Below are 21,056 nucleotides of genomic sequence, written 5' to 3' on the forward strand. Positions count from 1 at the left end.
TTCCAAGCCCGTCTGGGAAATACAGTGAGACCCTGTTGAGATATATATTTGGGACAGGGGACATGTGGAGGTCAGGGGACAATTTGAAGGAGTTGGTACTCTGTTTTCACCATATGGGGTCTCTTGGATTGTACTCAGAGGCCTTCAGTGAGTACCTCTATGTATCTAACCCTGTTAGAGGCTAAAGACATGCCCCTGACCTCAAGCTGCTAAGACACAAAGAACGTTTTGTACCAACTTGAGAGAGTAAATCCTAAAAGTGATTAATAATAGATAATGAGATGTCAGTGTTATGCGGGGCCATACATGATCATTATCATTAGGGTAAACAGAAATTATGAAATCCAGAAATTGCGGATATGAGCCGCTGATGGTAATTCTTCAGCATCAAAAAATTCGACACATTCAGAGGATTTACTTCAGAGCTTCTAAAACCAAGTCCTAAAAGTAGGAGTTAAAGAAAAACAGACTCTAAGCGACTGCCTCCGGAACTTGTGTGATAGGCTCCACGTTGCCAGTCGGGGACTTGTTTACGTGACACCCTCTCAGCCTTCTAGTTCTCTTCTGGCCGCATGGTGCCATGGCAACAGAGACAGGCTGTAACCTGGGTTCCGGAAGAAGAAAGCTGGAGCGTGGAAACTACCCGGTTAAAGGATGCTGAGTCCCGAGCGCCTAGCTCTACCGGACTACGAGTATCTGGGTAGGGGCTTCTTTCATCTTCGGGAAAAGAAAGGAGTAATGAGTTAGGGGAAGGAGTAAGGAGGAGACTGGGGCGGAGCCTGATGGTAACGGGCCTGGATGGGACCGGAGGGACAGAAAGAAGGGGTTCTAGGGCCTGAGCCTGTAATCTAGGGCCAAACCGGGATGAAAAATAACATTTATGAAGTAAAGAATGACTGAATTATATGGACTGGCTCTTAGGCAATGAGGATTGCATTTTAAGTTACACAATTAAGAATCTGAGGCCCTAAACAAGGCTATTATTGATAGGTTGGTATTGAAGCAAACTTGGCATCTGAAGTGACATTAGTCATTTTGTGAATAATAATTTTGCCTTCATAGTGCGCTGTTATTTCGAGCTTTTCATATTCATTAGGCATTTTGCACGTGGTAAGCATTTTGCATGCACCATTTTCTTAGAAAGGATTGCTGTGTTTTCTACTTTACAGATGGAGAAACTAAGGCTAAAGAAACAACTTGTGTAAGACCATACGGTTAGATAGTATTAGGATCAGATTTCCTCACTGCAGAACTTGACTTGCTCTCGAGCTAAAGTACTGTACTTTGTTAAGCACCCTGCAGTGAGTGTGTAAGGCATTTACTGCACACATTTGTGTATATACCTATATGCACACATACACATTTAAAAATTCACAGACTTAAACATTTAGAGGAATTTTAAACTTATAGAAGACTGAGCTGATAGTAGAGTTCTTCCCCTCACCCCGTATCTTCTGTTTAACTTCTATTATTAATTTCTTGTGTTAGTCTGGTACATTTTTGCAACTGAATATTAGCTCAGTGTGATTGCCAACAGCCTATAGTTACATTAGGATCACTCTTTGTGTTGTTTAGTTTTCTGGACTTAGTCAAATTCATATTCTCATATATTCACAAGATGTAAAACAATCATTTCATTGTCCTAAGACTCCTCTGTGCATCACCCATTCATTCATCCCTCTCCCTGTCCCTTTCCTTTCCACCACTGATCTTACTGACTTTTATAGTTTTGCCGCTTTGAGAATAATGGGAGCCCTTCAGTGTATGGGCTCTTCAGACGGGCTTCTTTCGTGTTTCAGTAGATGTTTAGGTTTCTCCTTATTGTTTTGTGACTTGATAACTCATTTCTTTACATGGATGGATAACATTTCATTATATGAATGTACCATACACTTTTAAAATAAAATACAACTCTGGATAAATATTTTGCTTATGTTTTGAGAATTGATTTCACTATGTAGCCTTGGTTGGCCTTGAACTCACAGAGATCCTCCTGCCTCTGTCTATCCAGTGCTAGAATCAAAGGAATGAGTCACCAGACCTGGTAGATGATTACATTTTCTTAATCATATAAAAAGTTGATTCAAAAGATTTTTTTTTTTTTAAATAAAAGGATGTTTATCTTGGGGGATAGAGCGATAGCTTAGTAGTTAAGAGCTCTTGCTACTTTTCCAGAGGACTTGAGTTTGGGGTGCAACACCTGTAGCATGCAGCTTAGAGCATCTGTAACTTCAGCTCCAGGGGACCCAAGGGCCTCTTCTGACGTCTGCAGAAGGCACACACAGCAGACATGTACAAATAACAAAAATAAAAAGAAGAAGAAATTTACCGTAAAAAAGATACACCCCTCTTTCCCCACCAAGTCTGGCATATTTCACAGATATAAGTGCTATTGCTGGCTTTGTGAACATCTTTCCTGAGTTTAGTTTGTATATAAAGGAACATACAGTGCATAGTTTCATTTGTTTTCATTTAAAGTACATTAAGAATAACTTATGTGATACTAGGGAGCTTTGTCTTTTTGTGTTCTTTTGGTTTTTTTCTTTGTTTGTTTTTTGCTTCTTTGTTTGTTTTTCCAGACAGTATTATATAGACTCAGTCCATGTCGGCCTTGAACACAATATATAGCTTCCCATCCTCTTGCTTGCCCCAGGTAGACACCTCTCGGAGGAAGAAAACTCTCAGGCTGGAGGATGGCAGGTGTACACCACCACCCCTAAACTTTCATTTATTTTAAACCTTATTTTTAGCTATATGAAGTTAGAGAGTTTATTTAACCAATTCCATGTTGATAGACAGTGAATATATTTTTTTAATATTTATTTACTTTATGTATATAAAGACTGTAGCTGTCTTCAGACACATCAGAAGAGGGCATTGGATTCCATTACAGATGGTTGTGAGCCACCATGTGGTTGCTTGGAATTGAATTCAGGACCTCTGGAAGAGCAGATAGTGCTCTTGACTACTGAGCCATCTCTCCAGCTCTGTGAATTTTTTTTTTAACTTTTTATGATTACTAAATATATCTCAGTGAATAACCTGCAATTCTGTCCCTTTGCATGTAATTCTACAAGGATAAATTCCACAAAGTGAAAGAAAATGTGTTTGAAACATTGATAGATATGCCACGTAGTCCTTCACAAGAGTTTCTGTTTGTTTGTTTTCTTTTTTGAGACAGGGTTTTTGCACCAGCAGTACTGGATCTTGCTCTGTAGATCAGACTGGTCTTGAACTCACAGAGATCCAACATGCCTCTGCTTCCCAAGTGCTGGGATCAAAGACATGCATCACCACCACTTGACCACAAGGGTTTTTGTCATTTAAATCTGACATCAGCAATATAAGAAAATACCTGTTTCTGCACAATCTTGTAACAAAATTAACCACATTTAATTTTTTTTTAAATCTGTTAAGCAACAGTTTTAGTACTGAGTACACTGACTACAGTGTACCGAGTACACTGTTGCTCTCTTCAAACACACCAGAAGAGGGCATTGGATCCCATTACAGATGATTGTGAGCCACAGTGTGGTTGCTGGGAATTGAACTCAGGACCTCTGGAAGAACAGTCAGTACTCTTAACTGCTGAGCCAACTCTCCAGCCCTTAATTTACATTTTTAATTAAGTCAGATGTTTTTTCATCAAGCTTAAGGGTTACTTAGTAAGGAAAAAAATGTGTGAGCTCATACGTGCATGCACGGGCACGCACGATAGAAAGAGGATTTGGGAAAATGATAATTTAAAAGAGACTACTTGTCCTAAGAATAGCTAGAATTTAAAGTGAGACATGATAGATAAACCTTTAAAAGGTATTTTCTTTTAAATTATGTATACATGTGTGGATCTGTGTGTGGGTGTGTGCACATGTGTGCGGGTACCTGTGCAGGCCAGAGGCTCAGATTCTCCTGGAACTACAGGTATAGGTGGTTGTGAGCTGCTTGAGGTGGGTCTTAGGACTAGAACTTGGGTCCTCTGCATCTTTCCAGCCCCATAAACTATTTAGAAAAACAACAACATGGCACTTAATGTTACAAATATTGTCATTGAAAAACCCAACAGTGGTTATGGGTGGGGGAGATGTGACCATAAAGATTGCCTTAGACAATGATCTGATGAGATGGCTTGAAACTTCCCTTCAAGCTTGATGACCTTCCACGTGTGCCTTGACATACCCTTGAGTACACATACACACAAATAAAATGTAAAAACAAAGTTTTCAGACTTCCTGATAGACAATGGAATGAGAGTTAATGTTATCATTATGCCTCTAATAAATTAAAGGGGAAAAGCAAGCCAGGCAACTTAAGCTTGATCCCTCAGAGAAGTGTTAAGAGCGAGGAGAGAAGCATCTCGACAACATAGTTGTCCTTTGGCTTCCACACGTGTCCTGTAGCATGGAAGCACAGTGGCATGTGTGGACCCTGTGTGCGCACACGCACACACACACATACACACAAAACTAAATCTTTTTTAAAAAGATTTATTTATTTTATATATGTGAGTACACTGTAGCTGTCTTCAGACACACCCGAAGAGGGCATCGTATTTCATTACAGATGGTTGTGAGCCACCATGTGGTTGCTGGGAATTGAACTCAGGACCTCTGAAAGAGCAGTCAGTGCTCTTAACCACCAAGCCATCTCTCTAGCCCCCAAGAAAATAAATCTTCAGAAAATCAAGCTCTGTGGGTAAATGTGCTTGCTGCCGAATCTGCCAGCCTGAGTCTCATCCTTGGGGACCCATACGATGGAAGGGGAGAATTGACTCCCACAAGTTGTTCTTTTACCTCTACATGTATAATGTGTCCAATGTGTGTTCTAATAAAAAAAGACAGACAGACACACACACACACACACACACACATACACATACAGAGAAGAGAGGAAGGTGGAGAGAGGCAGCGAGAGTATGGGGGACCTAATTGAATAATTAAACAATTTTTAAAAACAACAAGATGGATGGCTCCTGAGGAATGACACCCAAAGCTGACCCTCTGGGTTACACACACAGTCACACATACATACACCCACTGCACTTCCCTCGTACACGACGTTGTGTTCATGTAAAATAAAAAGTGATAAAACAACTTCGAATTAAAATTGATATTGATGCACATAGTGAGAAATGACTGCAGAAGGTATCATGGTGGGTGAAACTGGGATTAGAGCCAAAGGACTGAGTTCTAGCAGGAAGTATATGCGGATCCAGGGGATCAAGAGGGACCTGGAGATCTGGCTTTTGTACCCAGTGGTAGCTGCTCAGATATTTTTGAGAAAGATAATGAGGTTCTGGTTGCTGGATTTGGTCAAAAAGGTCTTGCTGCTAGTAACATTTGTAGAGCCCTCTTTAAGGCTGTTAAAGTGCCCAATGTGTCTCTTTTGGCCTAGTCCATAGGGAAGAAGGAAAGGCCAAGAACATACATTTTGATTAAGGAAACAGTAGTAAAGCTGGACATAGTTGCACATATCCTTAATCCACCACTTGGGAGACAGAGGCAGGTGGATCTCTGAGTTTGAAGCCAGTCTGTTCAACATAGAGAATTCCAGGTCAGCCAGAGTTGCATAGTGAGATCCTGTCCCCCCACAAAAGAAGAAACACATTTATTAATCAGCCGAAAGGGCATAGTTATTGTCTTAGTGGGGTTACTCTTGCTGTGATAAAACACAATGACCAAAGTACCTTAGGGAGGAAAGGGTTTATTTCACTCACTGTTCTATATAACAGTTCATCATCAAAAGCAGTGAGGACAGGAATTCAAGTGGCACAGGAACCTGGAGGCAAGGCCAAGAAAGGGGTGCTGCTTATTGGCTTAGTCTCCCTCAACTGTTTAGTTTGCTTTTTTATAGATCCCAGGACCACCAGCCCAGGTGTAGCACCACCCATAATGGTCTGGGCCTCCTCCCATCAGTCTCTAAGAAAATACCCTACAGGCTTTCCTATAGCTTCCTGTGGAAGCATTTTCTTAAATGAGACTCCTCCTGTCAGATGGATGACCTTAGCTGCTGTCAAGTTGACAAAACTACTCAGCAGAGTAATAGCATGTATAACTTTATATCTAATGCATAACAGTGTCAGCACCTATACTTTTGCTATTATTTTGTTCACTTACTCATGAGTTTGTGAAATATTTGAATGTCCTAATTCCTTATTCAGATCTTTGAAGCTTTGCTATTTAAAGTACATATCTCAGATGCATGGTGTATTGGTAGACTGCTGCTTGGGGAACAGAAGTTGGTCTTTTTCTGAGAGGTATAAGTGAAAGACTAGTGGCGGTGTTAACAGTCTGTGAGTAGATTCATTGTTTCAGGGCACTTAAAAAGTTTCAGTGTTGATGGAATTCAACTAGTCCTTGAACCCTGGACAAATGCTCCTTCTGCTCTGTTGTGTGGTTAACAGTCTTAATCTGAGTCTGCACATTCCTACAACCCTAATCAAAGTCAAGCTGCTCAGTGACTTCCTCATTGTTCAGCAAATTGTGTAACTGCTAAAACAAATTTGTTTATACCTAAGAACTAACCCCGCCCTTTATAACTTGGTCTCTCATAAAGACATGTTATTTTGAAGGATTCAGTTTCAATGTAACAACCATTAAAACCACTCCCTAGAAGCTGGGCATGGTGGCACATGCCTATAATTCCAGCACTGGGGCTGCTGAGGCAAGAGGATCCTGAGTTTGAGGTCAGTTTGGGATACATAGTGAATCCTTGTCTCAAAGATAAGCAAATAACTTTTAAAAGCCATTCTTTATACATTAGACCATACTGCCTGATTAAGATTTCAAAACCTGTTTATTTTTCTTAATTCACTTTGATTGACTTTTACAATTTATAAATTCACTAGCATGTATAGGCCTAGAAAAAAATAGAGAACAAAATTATTATAGATAGAAAAGTTCATGTGGTGTGTACACACACATACACTCACACCTACACAAACATACACACAAACAAAACAAAGCTACAGCTGAGTACTCCTGGATAGTCCATATAGAACCTCTCTTTAGAGTTTTGGTATGGGTTACAGGGACACCTATAAATGAATGTCTCTAGGCATTTTTCTTCATGCTTTATACGGATTCCATTTGAGCTTTTGACTATTCCTGGAGAAAATAGCCTTCCATCATATTGGATGAACTGAATTCTTTTCCACATTGACTTGATGAATTTGGAGCCTATAGTCCTGGCCTGGCTTAGGGTCTTAAGATCATCAGGAAAGAAGACATTCACACTGGCAGTCCAATGTAGCAACAGAAAGTATCATGATGTCTAGGTTGAAGACAGAGCCTGCTAAGGAGATGAAGAAGGATAGAAATGTCTATGTAGACCTCTGAGACATTTCCAACCATGTGAAAGCTACGTGTTGGCCCATGCCAGCTGCTGAGGTGTGTCTGTATATCTGTTGGGTGTGGAGAACTCTAGAGATGAAGGGAGCCTGTTCTGGACCTAGACTTACACAACCACCTACGTGCTGACCCGAGTATGAGCCTGTGAGGTTTACTTCTTCCTCCATCTAATCTGTGGAAGTGCGTGCTTTCACTTGTGCTTCAAGTTGGCTCTTCTGCTCTGTAGAACCTGCTTACCAGCCGAGGTTGGTAATAGGGTGGCATAATAGCCACTTGTAGGAAATCAGTAATCAGAGGTTATATTCTTCCTTTGAGATCTATGCATTTAGAAGAATTACAATAAATAATAGAGTTTTTTCTTTAATCTGTCCTTAAAATTTTTTGTTAATTTTTTTTCATGTGTCTATGAAGGAGGTGGGTGGATGTGGTGCCAATATGCACATGTGGGGTCAGAGGCCAGCTTACAGGACTCAGTCTACTCTTTTCACCAAATGGGTCCTAGACATGCATGCACATACATGTGTGCAAGTGAACACATACACGCGCACACACATACACACACACACGAGATATCAAGTAGCTAGTTAGTTAATGTTGGAAATGGGATATAATTGAGCAATCTAATTCCTGTCTACATGGCTAAACTCTGCTGTAAATACATTCAGTGACATAAAAAAAAATGGGGTCCTCACTATTGTATACGCTCATACAACAAGGATCCTTGGAGTGAGTTCAGCTTTGTCTAAAGGCTTCATTTAATATCTCCCTTGCTTCTGTTTTGGTGTCTGCTTCTCAGAGAACCTGAATTAAGACAATGTCACAGTCACTGACAGCCCTTTCCAGCTGTGAAGCCTATGCAGTCTCTTGGAATCTTGGCAAAGGTTCTGACATAAAAGTCATTCAACCTGGAAGACTTCTAAGCGTTTCTAGACTTTCTTTTTTCTTCTTTTTGTATTTGTTGATGCCATAACATGAGATACTTGTATGATTGCCAAACACAGTGTTAGTTTTTGCTGTTGGAGGACTCTTGATAAATTTATTTTGTTTCAAATATAATTAGGGAGCCTTTCAAACCCATACTATACTACAGAACATTAGTACTTAATTAGCTAAAATCATCTTCAGAACGTCAAGTGTTTAGTTTGTTTGAGAAAAGAAATGACGGGCAATGGTGGCGCATGCCTTTAATCCCAGCACTTGGGAGGCAGAGGCAGTCGAACTTCTGAGTTCGAGGTCAGCCTGGTCTACAGAGTGAGTTCCAGGACAGCCAGGGCTACACAGAGAAACCCTGTCTTGAAACAAACAAACAAACAAACAAACAAAAAACAAAGAGAGAGAGAGAGAGAGAGAGAGAGAGAGAGAGAGAGAGAGAGAGAATGAAATGAAATAAAATATAGGTGTTACGGGCTGGAGAGATGGCTCAGCGGTTAAGAGCACTGACTGCTCTTCCAGAGGTCCTGAGTTCAAATCCCAGCAACCACATGGTGGCTCACAACCACCCATAATGAGATTGGATGCCCTCTTCTGGTGTGTCTGAAGACAGCTACAGTGTACTCATATACTTAAAATAAATAAATAAATCTTAAAAAAAAATATAGGTGTTACACTGACTGTAAATCTTAGGAAACCAGATTAATATAAAACAAGTCACTTTAGAACAGCTACAGAGCTGTTCAGTCACCTCCCTTCTTTACACTGCTCCCTTTCCTGGTCGTCTAAAGCAAAACCAAGGTGGAACATCCTCTTAAATGACCAGAACACTGAGTGAGAGAAATAAGCGTGTGTTGGAGATGTTGGAGAGTACTGTCTGGAACTGGTGGCTCTCTTGCTTCCCGATTTGGTCAGCAGCTTCTCAGTCATGGCAGGGACAGCAGGCAGTTAGTTCCCTTGGAGGGGAAGTTCAGGAATGTGCCCTTGGAAGTGGTTCCTGGAAGTTCATCCCACGCCCTCTTTCCCACCTTTCCCGGGACTCTGCAAGCTCTGTAAGCTTATTGTTAGGGGAGTGGGAGGAGCGAATGAATTCCAAGCCTTGTGGTTTCTGACCCTTGGTCACTTCCATTTCTCCAAAATAAGTTGCAGAGTGATTTCATTGTTATTCCAGACAAAGTTCTTTAAAAAGTTTTGACCTTGTTTATCATTTATATATTCAAGTAATAATAAAGTTTTTCAAGTTCTGTCCAAAGGTTGGCAGCCAATTTTTTCCCATACATACAGCATTTGCCTAGGGAAGCAGAGTAGGTAACTGGTGTTTGAGAAGAGACTTTCATGACCCTCTCTTTCTGTCCTCATCACAGTAACCTTGGTTTCCCCTGTGGATCCTTGGATAACGCCTGTTTCTGATTAGAATGTAAGTCGTGAGGGCAGGCTTTTCTCAGTGTCTCTAACATTAGTATAGTGGTCGGCCAAGTGAAGTGCTCAGTTGTTGGATGAATGGTTTGCTGTAAGCAGTAGAATATATTTAAAAATAAATGGGAGAAAGGAATGTAGTTTAACAAACAGTTACTGAACTCCCATCACGTGAAGAGACACCATGTCCCTGCCCCTTTTTGATGGATGGGGAAAAAAAGGGACAAGTGATTAAAATCTGCCCTGGATGCTTTTGGCTTTAAACTCTGATTATCCTAAGCTTCGTTTCTTGGTTGATAACAGTTTCTACATTTTGGTTACTCAACAGTAAGATTTAATCAGTATTTTAAAGCTGATGTTTTAAGAAGGATTGAAATTTTGTACAGTTTTGGGGCATATCCATGAGATCCTGTCCCTAAGTTGTGTGCTGAGTGCTGGTCTTTGATTGACAGGAGACTTACCCTTGTCAAGTAATCCCGGGTCCTCTTTCTGGCTCTGGGATCACCCTTATTCCATTTCCCTAGCAGCGTAAGGAAACAGCTCATTCTATGATTGGAATTGCAAGTCAAAACACATTTATCTGAACAGAATTTTAATGATTTATCAAAGAGAGGAGGGATTTTCCCAAACACATCTGAATTTACCCAATTACTGATCCCATTAAATATGTTTTTCTTAAGCACCTTTCTTTAAACAAAGCAATTACTATGAAATTATCAAATATATTTTTCATAAAACCTTTTTGAATAACTTTTGTTTGATTAGAGGGAGCCCACTAAAAGTAAATATTGCTTAAAAAGGCACTTCTTCAAGACCTTTCTGTTTCTTTAGTGAATTAGCTTTTAAAAGCTCTATCCTTTAGAGAGAGTAGGAGCCTTTTTCTGGCTGTCCTGTTGTGTAGCTCAAGGTCTTGTTAATGCTATTTTCTGGCCCTGAGATTACAGATGCTTGTGATAACACAGATTCAGCTCCTGTAATCGAAAACAAATTTGCTTGTGCCTCAGGATGTCACCAGGTGTTAATTAATCTCAGACTTCTCTCACCTGAACAACTCTCTAGGCCCCAGTAAACAGACATCTGGTAGAAAGGGACAGGCCTGTGTTACATCGTTGGTTTGTGTGTTTGTTTTTTCGGTTGGCTTTGTATTGGATATGTAGTTGATCCTTCTACCTCCACCTCCCAAGTGCTTGGGTGTTCTGCTCCCCATTGCCTCAGGAAAAAAAAAATCTTGTGGCAGAATTCCTCCAGTGGCCAACTTACATACAACGTGCTCTAAATGGGAAAATTATATATTTTAAAATAGGCATGTTTGAAACAATAACACTTTTGAATGTGAAATGTACCAAAGGCTACATGTCTTTGGCTTCACTTGTCAGATGGAGAGGCTGCTGCCAGAACCACTGGGTTCCATGGTTCTCATGCCCCAAAGTCCTGCAAATTGACAAATAAGCAGACAACAACACAAAGAAGTTGGGCCCATGAGAAAGTGAGTCTGGGCACTTGGGCTGCCCTCTTTTTCTCTGTGTGGAGTTCTTCACAGCTTTGCCTCTTGTGTCTCATCTTAGATTTCCAAAAAGGAGAGATGAAATGTGTCTGGTATTTCAGCATGTTAACTGCACGGACAACATGAGGCTAGCAGTCGGGCCACTGTTCAGCCTGTCATATGGAAGGAATTGCCTTTCAGAGGAGATTATAACTGTGTATGTAGCCACACAAATGCACATTCTGCCTGGAGAAAAATACAGAGAAGAGGAGGCCGCATGCTGCCACTCAGGTCTCTTTGTGGAAGGCTGCATAAGAAGCCCTTACATGCCATAGTCACCTCTTTGGGGCTTAATGAGTCATCTTTGTGTGTTAGCTACTTAAAAGAAAAAAGAAAAAAGAAAAGAAGAAATGCACTCTCCCCCAAGTGAATTGCTTTTATTAGCCCTGCAGCTTTGTCTTAGAGGCTGCTTGAATATTCCCAATGACAGCATTTACAGGCTAGTGCACAGACAGGACACAAAAAATAATTCAGATTCTGAGTAACCAGACAAAACTTAAAGAGACAAATTTAGAAAACTGATTACAATAGTTTTTACAAACAGTGGATGCATGGACTTAAATAACATGCACAACCCTAGTCTTTGAGAATGTGATGTATTGAAAGTTGGCCAGAGAGAAGACTAGAAGCTCAGTACCCTTGAGTTATATACAGTTCAAACTTGAGTCTGTGGTCTTGAGCAGTATGTTCTAGCTAATGTAGAAAATACAGCTTCATCCAGAGAATACATTACCACGCTCTTTGAGCTGTAGAATTTTACGTATGAAAATGACAAGAGGAATACTGGCACCTGCTTCAAAGGAGTGTGAAAAGACTGAGGAGGTAATCATGGGGAGGTCTTTAGAGAGATGACGGTTTGTAATAAAAATTTCTGTTATTATTTTCATAGATCAAATTTCCCCCAACAAATGGAGTCAATAAGGGCTACCTCACAAAGCAGAGAAGACGGGTTAGTATAAGGCAGGGAATCTCAATAGTAAACTATTGAATGGGGCCCAAATTGTCATTCTTAATAGCCTATCAACCATCAGACCTGCTGGCTGGATATGATCATCTTATAGATAAAATGATTACCTTATCAATAACGTGAATACATGGCCATTATTCAGAGAAGGGTAAGCATATAGGTAAATGGGAATGAGCTAGACCTCCAGGGGGAGTGGCTCTGCTTTCTTCTTCTCTTCAAGGTTATAATACAATTGTTCTCTGCAGTCTTGTTAATCTTTTCCTAGTCTGGACATGGGGACCATTTTGGCCTTTGCTATGTAAGTGTGAAGCCTGAGGATAGGAGTTCAGATTCCCAGAACCTATGTAAATGCTAGGTGAGGCCTGTAGCCTTCCTGTAATCCCAGCCTTTGGAAGGCCATGATATGGGATCCTTAGAGCAAGCTCGCTAGTTAGACTAGCTGGAACAAGAGCTCCAGGTTCAAGTGAGACACCCTGCTTCAATGAATAAGGTGGAAAGTCATTAAAGAACATTTCCAGTGTTAGCCTCAGGCATCCATAGACATACATATGTGACTGTGCATCTGAACACACACATGCCTGCACAACGCACATATCCATGCACACTGCATATACATGTAAGAAAACTACATCCTCAGCCCTCTGTCATCTTTTATTGAGATAATTAATCTACCATAAGATTTGTCCTTTTAAATTCAATGTAATATAGAAATCAGTGGGTTTTTTTGCTATATTCACAAATTCGTACTACCACTATTATGATATAATTCCAGAATTTGTGTATGTGTTGTATGTATGTATATGTGTATGGGTTTACATGTTCATACAGGTTCACATGTACAGATATGTATACCTGTGTGTGAAGGCTAGAGGTTGGTTCTGGGTATATTCTACCATTATTTGTATGTGTCCGTGTGTGTTTGTGTCTGTTTGTGTTTGTGTATGTGTATGTATATGCTGGGTGTTTGTGTATGTGCATGAGCATATGTGTATGCTGTGTGTGTGTGTGTTGACACATGCTGACTTATACATGAGGTAACAGAACAGTTCTCTCCTTCCACTATGGAAGGAGAGATCAAACTTAGATTGTCAGGGTTAGTGGTAAGTGGCTTTACTCACTGAGTCATCCTATCAGCCTCATCTACCTTATCCTTTGAGACAGAGTCTTGTACTGAACCCAGAGCACATCAGTTTGCTAGCTTGTCTGGCAGTGAGTTCTGGGCATGTTATAATCATGTTTTTATCAATTAACTAGGATTAGTCAGGACTGTCTTAAGCTTTCTTTGTGAATTATCCTAATACTGTGATTCAGTGCAAATAGTTATACTATGAGTTTGAGGTTGAGTTTTTGTCCTACCATACAAACTTTGTGACTTTAGGCAATTTCATTTGTAAGATGAAGATAATTCAGCCTTATTTGACTCCCAGGTTGATTATGAAGTACAAAGAGATAATGTGTGTGAGAGTATTTGGTAGTAAACGTTCAGGAGCAATTAAAATGTTAAGTTGTGAACGTTGTTATCCTGCCATTAGACAGTGAGTCTGAGGACAACAGTGCACGTCTTCTGGATAGTGTCTTCACATGCGCCATCTTATCCTCCATGTCTACACAGCAGGAGGTCAAAGGGCTCTCTGATTGGACACTTGCATCCCTATTAGTCTGATCTCTTCATCTGTACTTCCTAGAAAAAGTATATGGTTCAAACAAAGTAGGAAGCTGTGTATGATGCCTGACATCTGTATTCCAGGCACTCAAGAAGTGAGGCAGGAGGATGGCTACAAACTTCAGAGTGAGTTCCAGACTAACCTCCACAACAGACTAAGATACTGTCTTCAAGCATATAAAATGGGGGCTGGAGAGACAGTTTGGTAGGTAAGAGAGTTTACTGTACTTTCAGAGGACCCAGGGTCAGTTTTTAGCCGTATGTCATGGCTCACAATCTCTTGTAACTCCAGTTCCAGGGGATATTTTGACTTCTCTGACCTCCTTGGGTTCCTGCACACATATGTAGTCCACTTAAGTCCACTAGTACATGCATACAAATATACACAAAAGATACTATAAATCTTAAAGAAAAGCAGACACTAAGTAAATGCAATGTAGAAGGTTGTTTTCTTTTGGGATGGACAGGGAGGGGTAGTATACTCTATGGTGCCATGGAAGACTTGAGTTTCTGTCACCTTGTTATCCTAGCCATAGACCTGGTCCCTTTCTTAGACTCCATGAGGACTGGAGGGACTTTTTTTTTTTTTTTAAGATTTATTTATTTATTTTATGTATGTGAGTACACTGTCGCTGATTTCAGACACACCAGAAGAGGGCATTGGATCCCGTAACAGATGGTTGTGAGCCACCATGTGGTTGTTGGGAATTGAACTCAGGACCTCTGGAAAAGTAGTCAGTGCTCTTAACCACTAAGCCATGTCTCCAGCCCACTGAAGGAACTTTTTATCTCTTCTGGTAAATAAGGGACATCTCGAATCATACTTAATTCTATTTAAGTACTTTCTAGAAGACTTAAAAGATTCTGGTTACTTAATTTAATTATATGACCAAAGCAGCTACAAGAGAAGCTAAGAAATGTGATCTTTATGTGAACCTATGTGTGTGTTGTGAAGGGAGAATTATTTATGAAAGAGAATATCACCAAATATGATGGCACATGCCTTTATGTGTACTTGGGAGACAGAGGACAGCTTGTTCCAGGCCAGCAGGACAATAAAATCCTGTCATCAACAATCATGATAAAATGAGAGAAAACAGCCATAAACTTACATAATTTGTGATAGACACTGCTATTCAAAAATTCTAGACATCTCTTTATTCTTAGAAACATTCTAATTTGTACCTGGAGATTTGAGGAATGAGATAAAATAAGAGACTGTGTATCCATAGAGAGATAATAAATTATTTTGATAAAAATAAAAACTTAAAGTTTCTAACACAAAACAAGATAATTTATTTATTTATTTATTTATTTATTTATTTATTTAGGTTTTTTGAGACAGGGTTTCTCTGTATAGCCCTGGCCATCCTGGAACTGTCTTTGTAGACCAGGCTGGCCTCAAACTCAGAAATCCCCCTGCATCTGCCTCCCAAGTGCTGGGATTAAAGGTGTGCGCCACCACTGCCTGGCAAAACAAGATATTTATAAAAAGAAATATTGATTACCATAAGAGGATACTTAATACAATTTTGAAAACTATAGTACCAAATAAAGTTTTAAAAGGTAGAAAATGAAAAAGTTGTGAGAAATGGAGAGATAGTGGGTTTGGTTTGACCCTCAGTATGCATGTTTTTAATTCATTTTTCTTTAGCTTTTTTTGCTCTCCAAGGAATTATAAAATTCAGTTTTTGTCATGATTTGTTTCCTTTATACAAAGAAAAATTTCAGCAGTATGATTATAGATGAAATATGGAAAACTTCAAAGTCACATTAAGTAAGCCAAGAATTCTGCACCCTTGAATCAAGAGGGGCAGAAAGTAAGGACTCTGGTTTATTTAGTGTAAAATGATAGGGGTTGAACAACACGAAGGAGAGTCTTTCTGCCGAGGTCTCACGCTTTTGTAACTTAGGAGCAGTGATGAAACAGTAATGAGCTGTCGTCGGCCTTGCTGCATCCCCGCTCTCCCTGGTCTGCAGACCTCATGGAGTACTGAAGCCTGTACTTACTGTATTCCTGACTGCAGTCACTGAGACCATGGAAAGCAAAATTATGGGAATGGAAGGAGTACTGTGCAATCCAGAGGCCGATGGGCCGGAGTCTGTGGTGAGGCTTAATTGACTTCCTGGTAGAGAGGAACAGTGTGTTAGAGGACACAGAATTTGCAGGTTGGGGGATTCAGTGGGCCATCATTATGTTGCAGAACATAATGGTAGGGAACAGAACAGAGTATGGGGGAAAGATAAAAAGAAAACAGACCATGCATATCTCAGGAAGGAGATATGTGTGCTAGTGCCATTGCTTCCTTCTTTTCTTCTTCACATAGGTGGTACAACCTCCAAGGATCTATAGATGACCTTTCGGAGATCTTTGGATACTGTGTACTGCACATTAAATTATAGTCCTCTTTCCGTGATAGAGCATCTGCACCTTAAGTCAGATTTTTATCACAACCTAAAAAGCCACCTCATCTTTTTTGGTGTGTGTGTGTGTGTGTGTGTGTGTGTGTGTGTGTGTGTGTGTGTGGTGTGTGTGTGTGTGTGTGTGGTATAGCAGAGTGTGTGTGTATATAGTGTATGTGTGTGCATGTGTATAGTGTGTATATAGTGTGTGTGTGTGTGTGTAGCGTGTAGTATTTAGGAACAGTGTTTCTCATAGCACACTTTGCTGGTGTTTATTGTGTAATCCAGGCTGGCCTCAAACTCTTGGCGATTCTTCTACCTAAGCCTCCTGAGTACTGGAATTATGGGCATAAGCCACTCTGCTCAGCTCTCTGAAGCTTCTTTTTTTTTTTTTTTTTTTTTTTAATTTCTTTTTTTTTTTTTGAACATGAAATGCTTTTTTTTTATAGCATGTTTTACAAGGGGAGGGGGTAAGAGGGTCCAGGTGGTGGAAAAGTACAAAATCTTCTTGGCCTGTGCCTTGAAACATGTCATGGTCTATATGGTACACTGCCTTGAATTATGATCTACCTGCAGTTCTTCAGAAGATATGGTACACTGCTTGAGTTATGGTCTCCCTGCTATTCTTAAGAAGACATGGTACTATGCTTTGAGTCTATCTGCAGTTGCTAAGCAGGATCTTGCAGTTGCCAAGCTTCAGAGGACATTGTGCAGGTGGGGAAAGGTAGGGGGTAAGGGTAAGGGCGAGGGTCCTGGCTTCTGGCATCTCCCCCTTCTCTGTTTAGTTAGAGAAGGCGTCTTATGTTCAATCCCAACTATGTGAGTTTTGAATTTGGATGTCTAATTATGGGGGGTCTTAGACAAGTTCACAACCCCAAAACACTGATGTGAGACGAGTCACATCGATGGTCGAAGGTTTTAGGCTGTCGATGATGGGCAACGTCAAGGGACTCTGATGTGGGTGAAAGGAGGGTGAGAGCCCTGTCTTAGGCCATGTAGGCTGCACCCACTCCCAGCACCATGCACTCCTTTTCGGCTGCATTGGGTGGGCCCCTGGGAAGTGGACCTACAATAATCCCGTCATTGGACTAACTCACAGCCATCTTAGTCTCTTGTAAATGTTCAAGTTACCAACCATTTGTCAGTTTGGGGTGTAATATTGTCATAAAGGAAGGCTCCCCAATGTTAGCGGCCATATCAAGGGTGGCCTTGGTTTAGGAAAAAGCCAATTTTTGTTGTGGTGATCAAGAGGCCAAGCTCTCTAGCGAGAGAAATGAGGGCAAAGCCAGGCATACCAGGAACCCTTCTGGAGGGCGTGGAAGTCTAGGGGTCGACCGTAGGGGGAGGCAGGGGAGCTGACAGCTGTGTCAGTCTCCTGAGGAGTCACTTCTGGATCCTCTGAAAAATATGGAACGCTTCACGAATTTGCGTGTCATCCTTGCGCAGGGGCCATGCTAATCTTCTCTGTATCGTTCCAATTTTAGTATATGTGCTGCCGAAGCGAGCACTCTCTGAAGCTTCTTACTCTTAAAACTTGATAAAATATTATCCAGATGGTTAGAACGGGAAGCAAGGACCATGCCAGTGGTTCTGCAGTGGCATATATGGGCCCTGAGTTCAGCTCAGCACTGTGCTGCTTTCCTACCATACAACAGGCTCTGGTCTCCCTCCTCTCTAAAAAGGAAAAAAAAAAAAAGGTTAATTGTGTGTAACAAAAAAATTTATGGAGTGGCGGGAAATTTGCTGCCATATGGTTTGAGCCTTGGCTTGCCATTGGACAATTATATAACTTTCTCCAGCCTCAGTTTCCTCAGCTGTCAAATGGGATATCTGCCTGAATTTGTGGTGGTGAAGATTAAATGAGGTTGGCTAAGCACATGGTGCATGGCTTTGGCACCCAGTAGCTACCCCTCCCGCCCAAGCTTTTTTTTTCTGGTCCTGACTTTACTTTGAAGGACTGAGCCTCACAAATCCTTCCGAGAACTTAGTGATGTGCACACTCCAGAAAACCACATCTTCTCAAGTGGCTTGTTAGAGGCTCTTTCCCATGCAGATTTGCAAGCCGAGTGTGTAAAAATCACACGCTGCACTTGTTGCCTGGCAGCACGTGTCCCTGAGTGGTGGTACATGGCTTGCATTGTGATGTTATCAGTGCTGGAGTCCGCTGGCTGGACATGACTGCCTCTTGGGCTAGGGACTCCATTCCTCAGCAGAATACAGCCAGCTCTAGGGTTAACAGAAAATGACAAACCAGGCATGGGCAAGGGAGGCGCCAGCAGAGCAGCGGGACGTCCTTTGATTTGCTTCTGTTATTTGCATGTCTTTCTTGTGATGTCTGTGAAATGCTCAGAATGACAAAGTTTTTAAAAGACCTGCTGACTCCGCCTGGAAAACGTGAAAAACCTCCCATTTAGAGACCTATTATGTTCAGCTAGTCTGCATTTTCTATATCGTTTTCTTCATTTTTTATTAATGCAAACATTTGCATGAAGACAGAACCCTTGTTTCTTAAAGAGTTCATCTGCTCCTGCTGCTCACTGGCCCTGCCATGCAAGAGCACAACAGAACCTTTGTTACGCTCTCAGCAAAGCTGTTTATGGACGGTGGCTTACTGAAGACTGCTTCCTGTGCTGTGGACTTCCATTCTCTCAAAAAAGAAAATCGTTTTTAGGAGTGAAAAGAATTCGGACTTTCTTTTATTTAGGCCCTGGATGTCCAAATGACAAGTAGTCCCCAGATTTGTGAGAACTGGTAATTGCATCGAATGCAGTTTTTCACTTCACCTTGAACATAATGAGGCTCTTAGTAACAACAGAAGGAACACGTGCTTTCTCACTGGAATAGAGAGAAGGGCACTAGAAAGGCAACGTGAAGAGTGGCTGAGAAGAGGACAAAAGTAGCTTCCTGCAAGAACCCTAATAGTAGCAGAGTGTTCTGGTCTCGTTTCCCACCTGGGAAGTACAGGCCTGCAGTGGCTTCACTGAATAAAGACTAGCACCACAGTTTATAAATAGTGGGTACAGTTTACATAGTCAGTCAGTAAACATTCGAATGGCTATTGTGTGGAGGGTGCCGCATGATGCTGAGTGTTAAGTGGGATAAAAGGGAAATGTGTCACATCTGTCTATCCTTAAAAGCAAGAGGCCTAGCAGAAGGTGCTGCATGTGGGTAGCAGGAATAAGGCAGCATCCAGGAGAAGGTGCCAGGGTCTGTCTAGAGTAGGTGATGGGGGTTCAGAAAATGAAAAGATTGTTTCTAGTCAGAGCAGAATTAGGGAACACTTCCTGAGGACAATAGATTGTATTTGAACTGGGGCTGGTGGAAAATGTAGGTTTGATTGCCTATTATTACAACATTCCTAAAAGTCATAAGTCAAAGATTATTGGTTTGGTAAAATACATCCAAAGTATGTTTTCATAGAGTATTTTGGAAGTGCTTTATACCATTACTATACATCAATGTTAAATGTTAGCATGAGTCTCAAAAAAGGCTGGGCGGTGGTGGCGCACGCCTTTAATCCCAGCACTTGGGAAGCAGAGGCAGGCGGATTTCTGAGTTCAAGAGTTCGAGGCTAGCCTGGTCTACAGAGTGAGTTCCAGGACAGCCAGGGCTACACAGAGAAACCCTGTCTCGAAAAAACAAAAAAAAAAAAAAAAAAAAGAGTAAACTGAGGCCTCCCTGTTTAGCCTGCGCTGTTCAGTCACTCATCTCAGGCAGCCCCTGTGCACTTTGGCCTGGGGCATCTATAAATATCTACAACGGCAATAGAAATAGAAAGGACTGAGATCATCAAGCATTGTTCCAGCCATATCCATGAGCAGGCTGTAGACAGCTCTTAGTGGGGATTTGACAGGTGAGCCTGCCATTCGAGAAACAATCTCCATCTTTGTTGTTGTTATTGTTGTTTTTTTTCGAGACAGGGTTTCTCTGTGTAGCCCTGGCTGTCCTGGAACTCACTCTGTAAACCAGGCTGGCCTTGAACTCAGAAATCTGCCTGTCTCTGCCTCCCAAGTGCTGGGATTAAAGGCGTGCGCCAGCGCCACCACCGCCCAGCTAACAATCTCCATCTTAAGACAGTGCCATTCTCCTCACAAGGCAAAGGGCAGGAATCCTAAGGCCATGAATGTTTAGCCAGCTTAGCTAAGAACTCTGATCTGAGTGAGAAGCTCATGCTGTTTTATAAGTGCCAGCTATTTTTTAAAAGCACTTTAAAATAAAATACTAGGTAAATATAAAGGATTACATTAGTAGCTTATTGCCATCATCCCTAACTTGAATTAAATCTCACATTGCCTAAGTAAAAATTTTGCGAATTTACTCATGATGTGTATATTGCACCCCAAGAACTACAACTTGAGGTAACTATATAGAACAGTTAATTTTTACCTTGTGACTTTACTGTTCTCTTCCTGACATAACATTGTAAGTGGCATGCAACCAACCCCAGGATTGCTAATTTATGGGGTTGTGTTTGGGTTTGTAACTAAAACCTATAGTGCTTTCTGGAAAATAGATTCATGCAGGTTGGCGGATTAGCTGTATTGCCCCTTTGATAACTATCTTTACAAAGCTTTTGTCATGACAGTTACAACTTGGTTCTTCATGGGTTCCTTAGTTATAACTGTGGGAAATGTAAATGTCACATTAGAGTCGACTCTTCAGGAAGTACATTCTGTTATGATCAGCTAACTGAACACTCCAAGTGCCAAGTTGCTAGGGAAGCCTTAGAAAAGAGTTCTGTAGTTTCTGGTACTTGGAATTGCTGGACTCCAACCTACTAATTCTGTA

The 21,056-nt window shown here is 41.1% G+C and overlaps 1 protein-coding gene and 1 non-coding gene across 3 annotated transcripts in view; one reads left to right on the forward strand and one right to left on the reverse strand.

Moving 5' to 3' along the window:
• The first annotated feature begins 555 nt into the window (after positions 1-555).
• Positions 556-21,056, forward strand: part of CUNH11orf49 (chromosome unknown C11orf49 homolog) — a 165,476-nt gene continuing 144,975 nt past the window's right edge. The window contains exon 1 of one of the 2 annotated variants that reach the window (XM_028778467.1): positions 556-700. In XM_028778467.1, coding sequence (XP_028634300.1) covers positions 655-700 — 46 coding nt within the window. In that variant the 5' untranslated portion in view covers positions 556-654. The remainder of the gene's footprint in view (positions 701-21,056) is intronic. The other variant, XM_028778468.1, reaches the window with a different exon arrangement.
• Positions 17,670-17,776, reverse strand: LOC114630413. Its single transcript, XR_003712820.1, has one exon. It is a non-coding gene; the product is annotated as a U6 spliceosomal RNA (small nuclear RNA).

Source organism: Grammomys surdaster, unplaced genomic scaffold, assembly GCF_004785775.1.
Source record: "Grammomys surdaster isolate TR1022 unplaced genomic scaffold, NIH_TR_1.0 338, whole genome shotgun sequence".
Lineage (NCBI taxonomy): Eukaryota > Metazoa > Chordata > Mammalia > Rodentia > Muridae > Grammomys > Grammomys surdaster.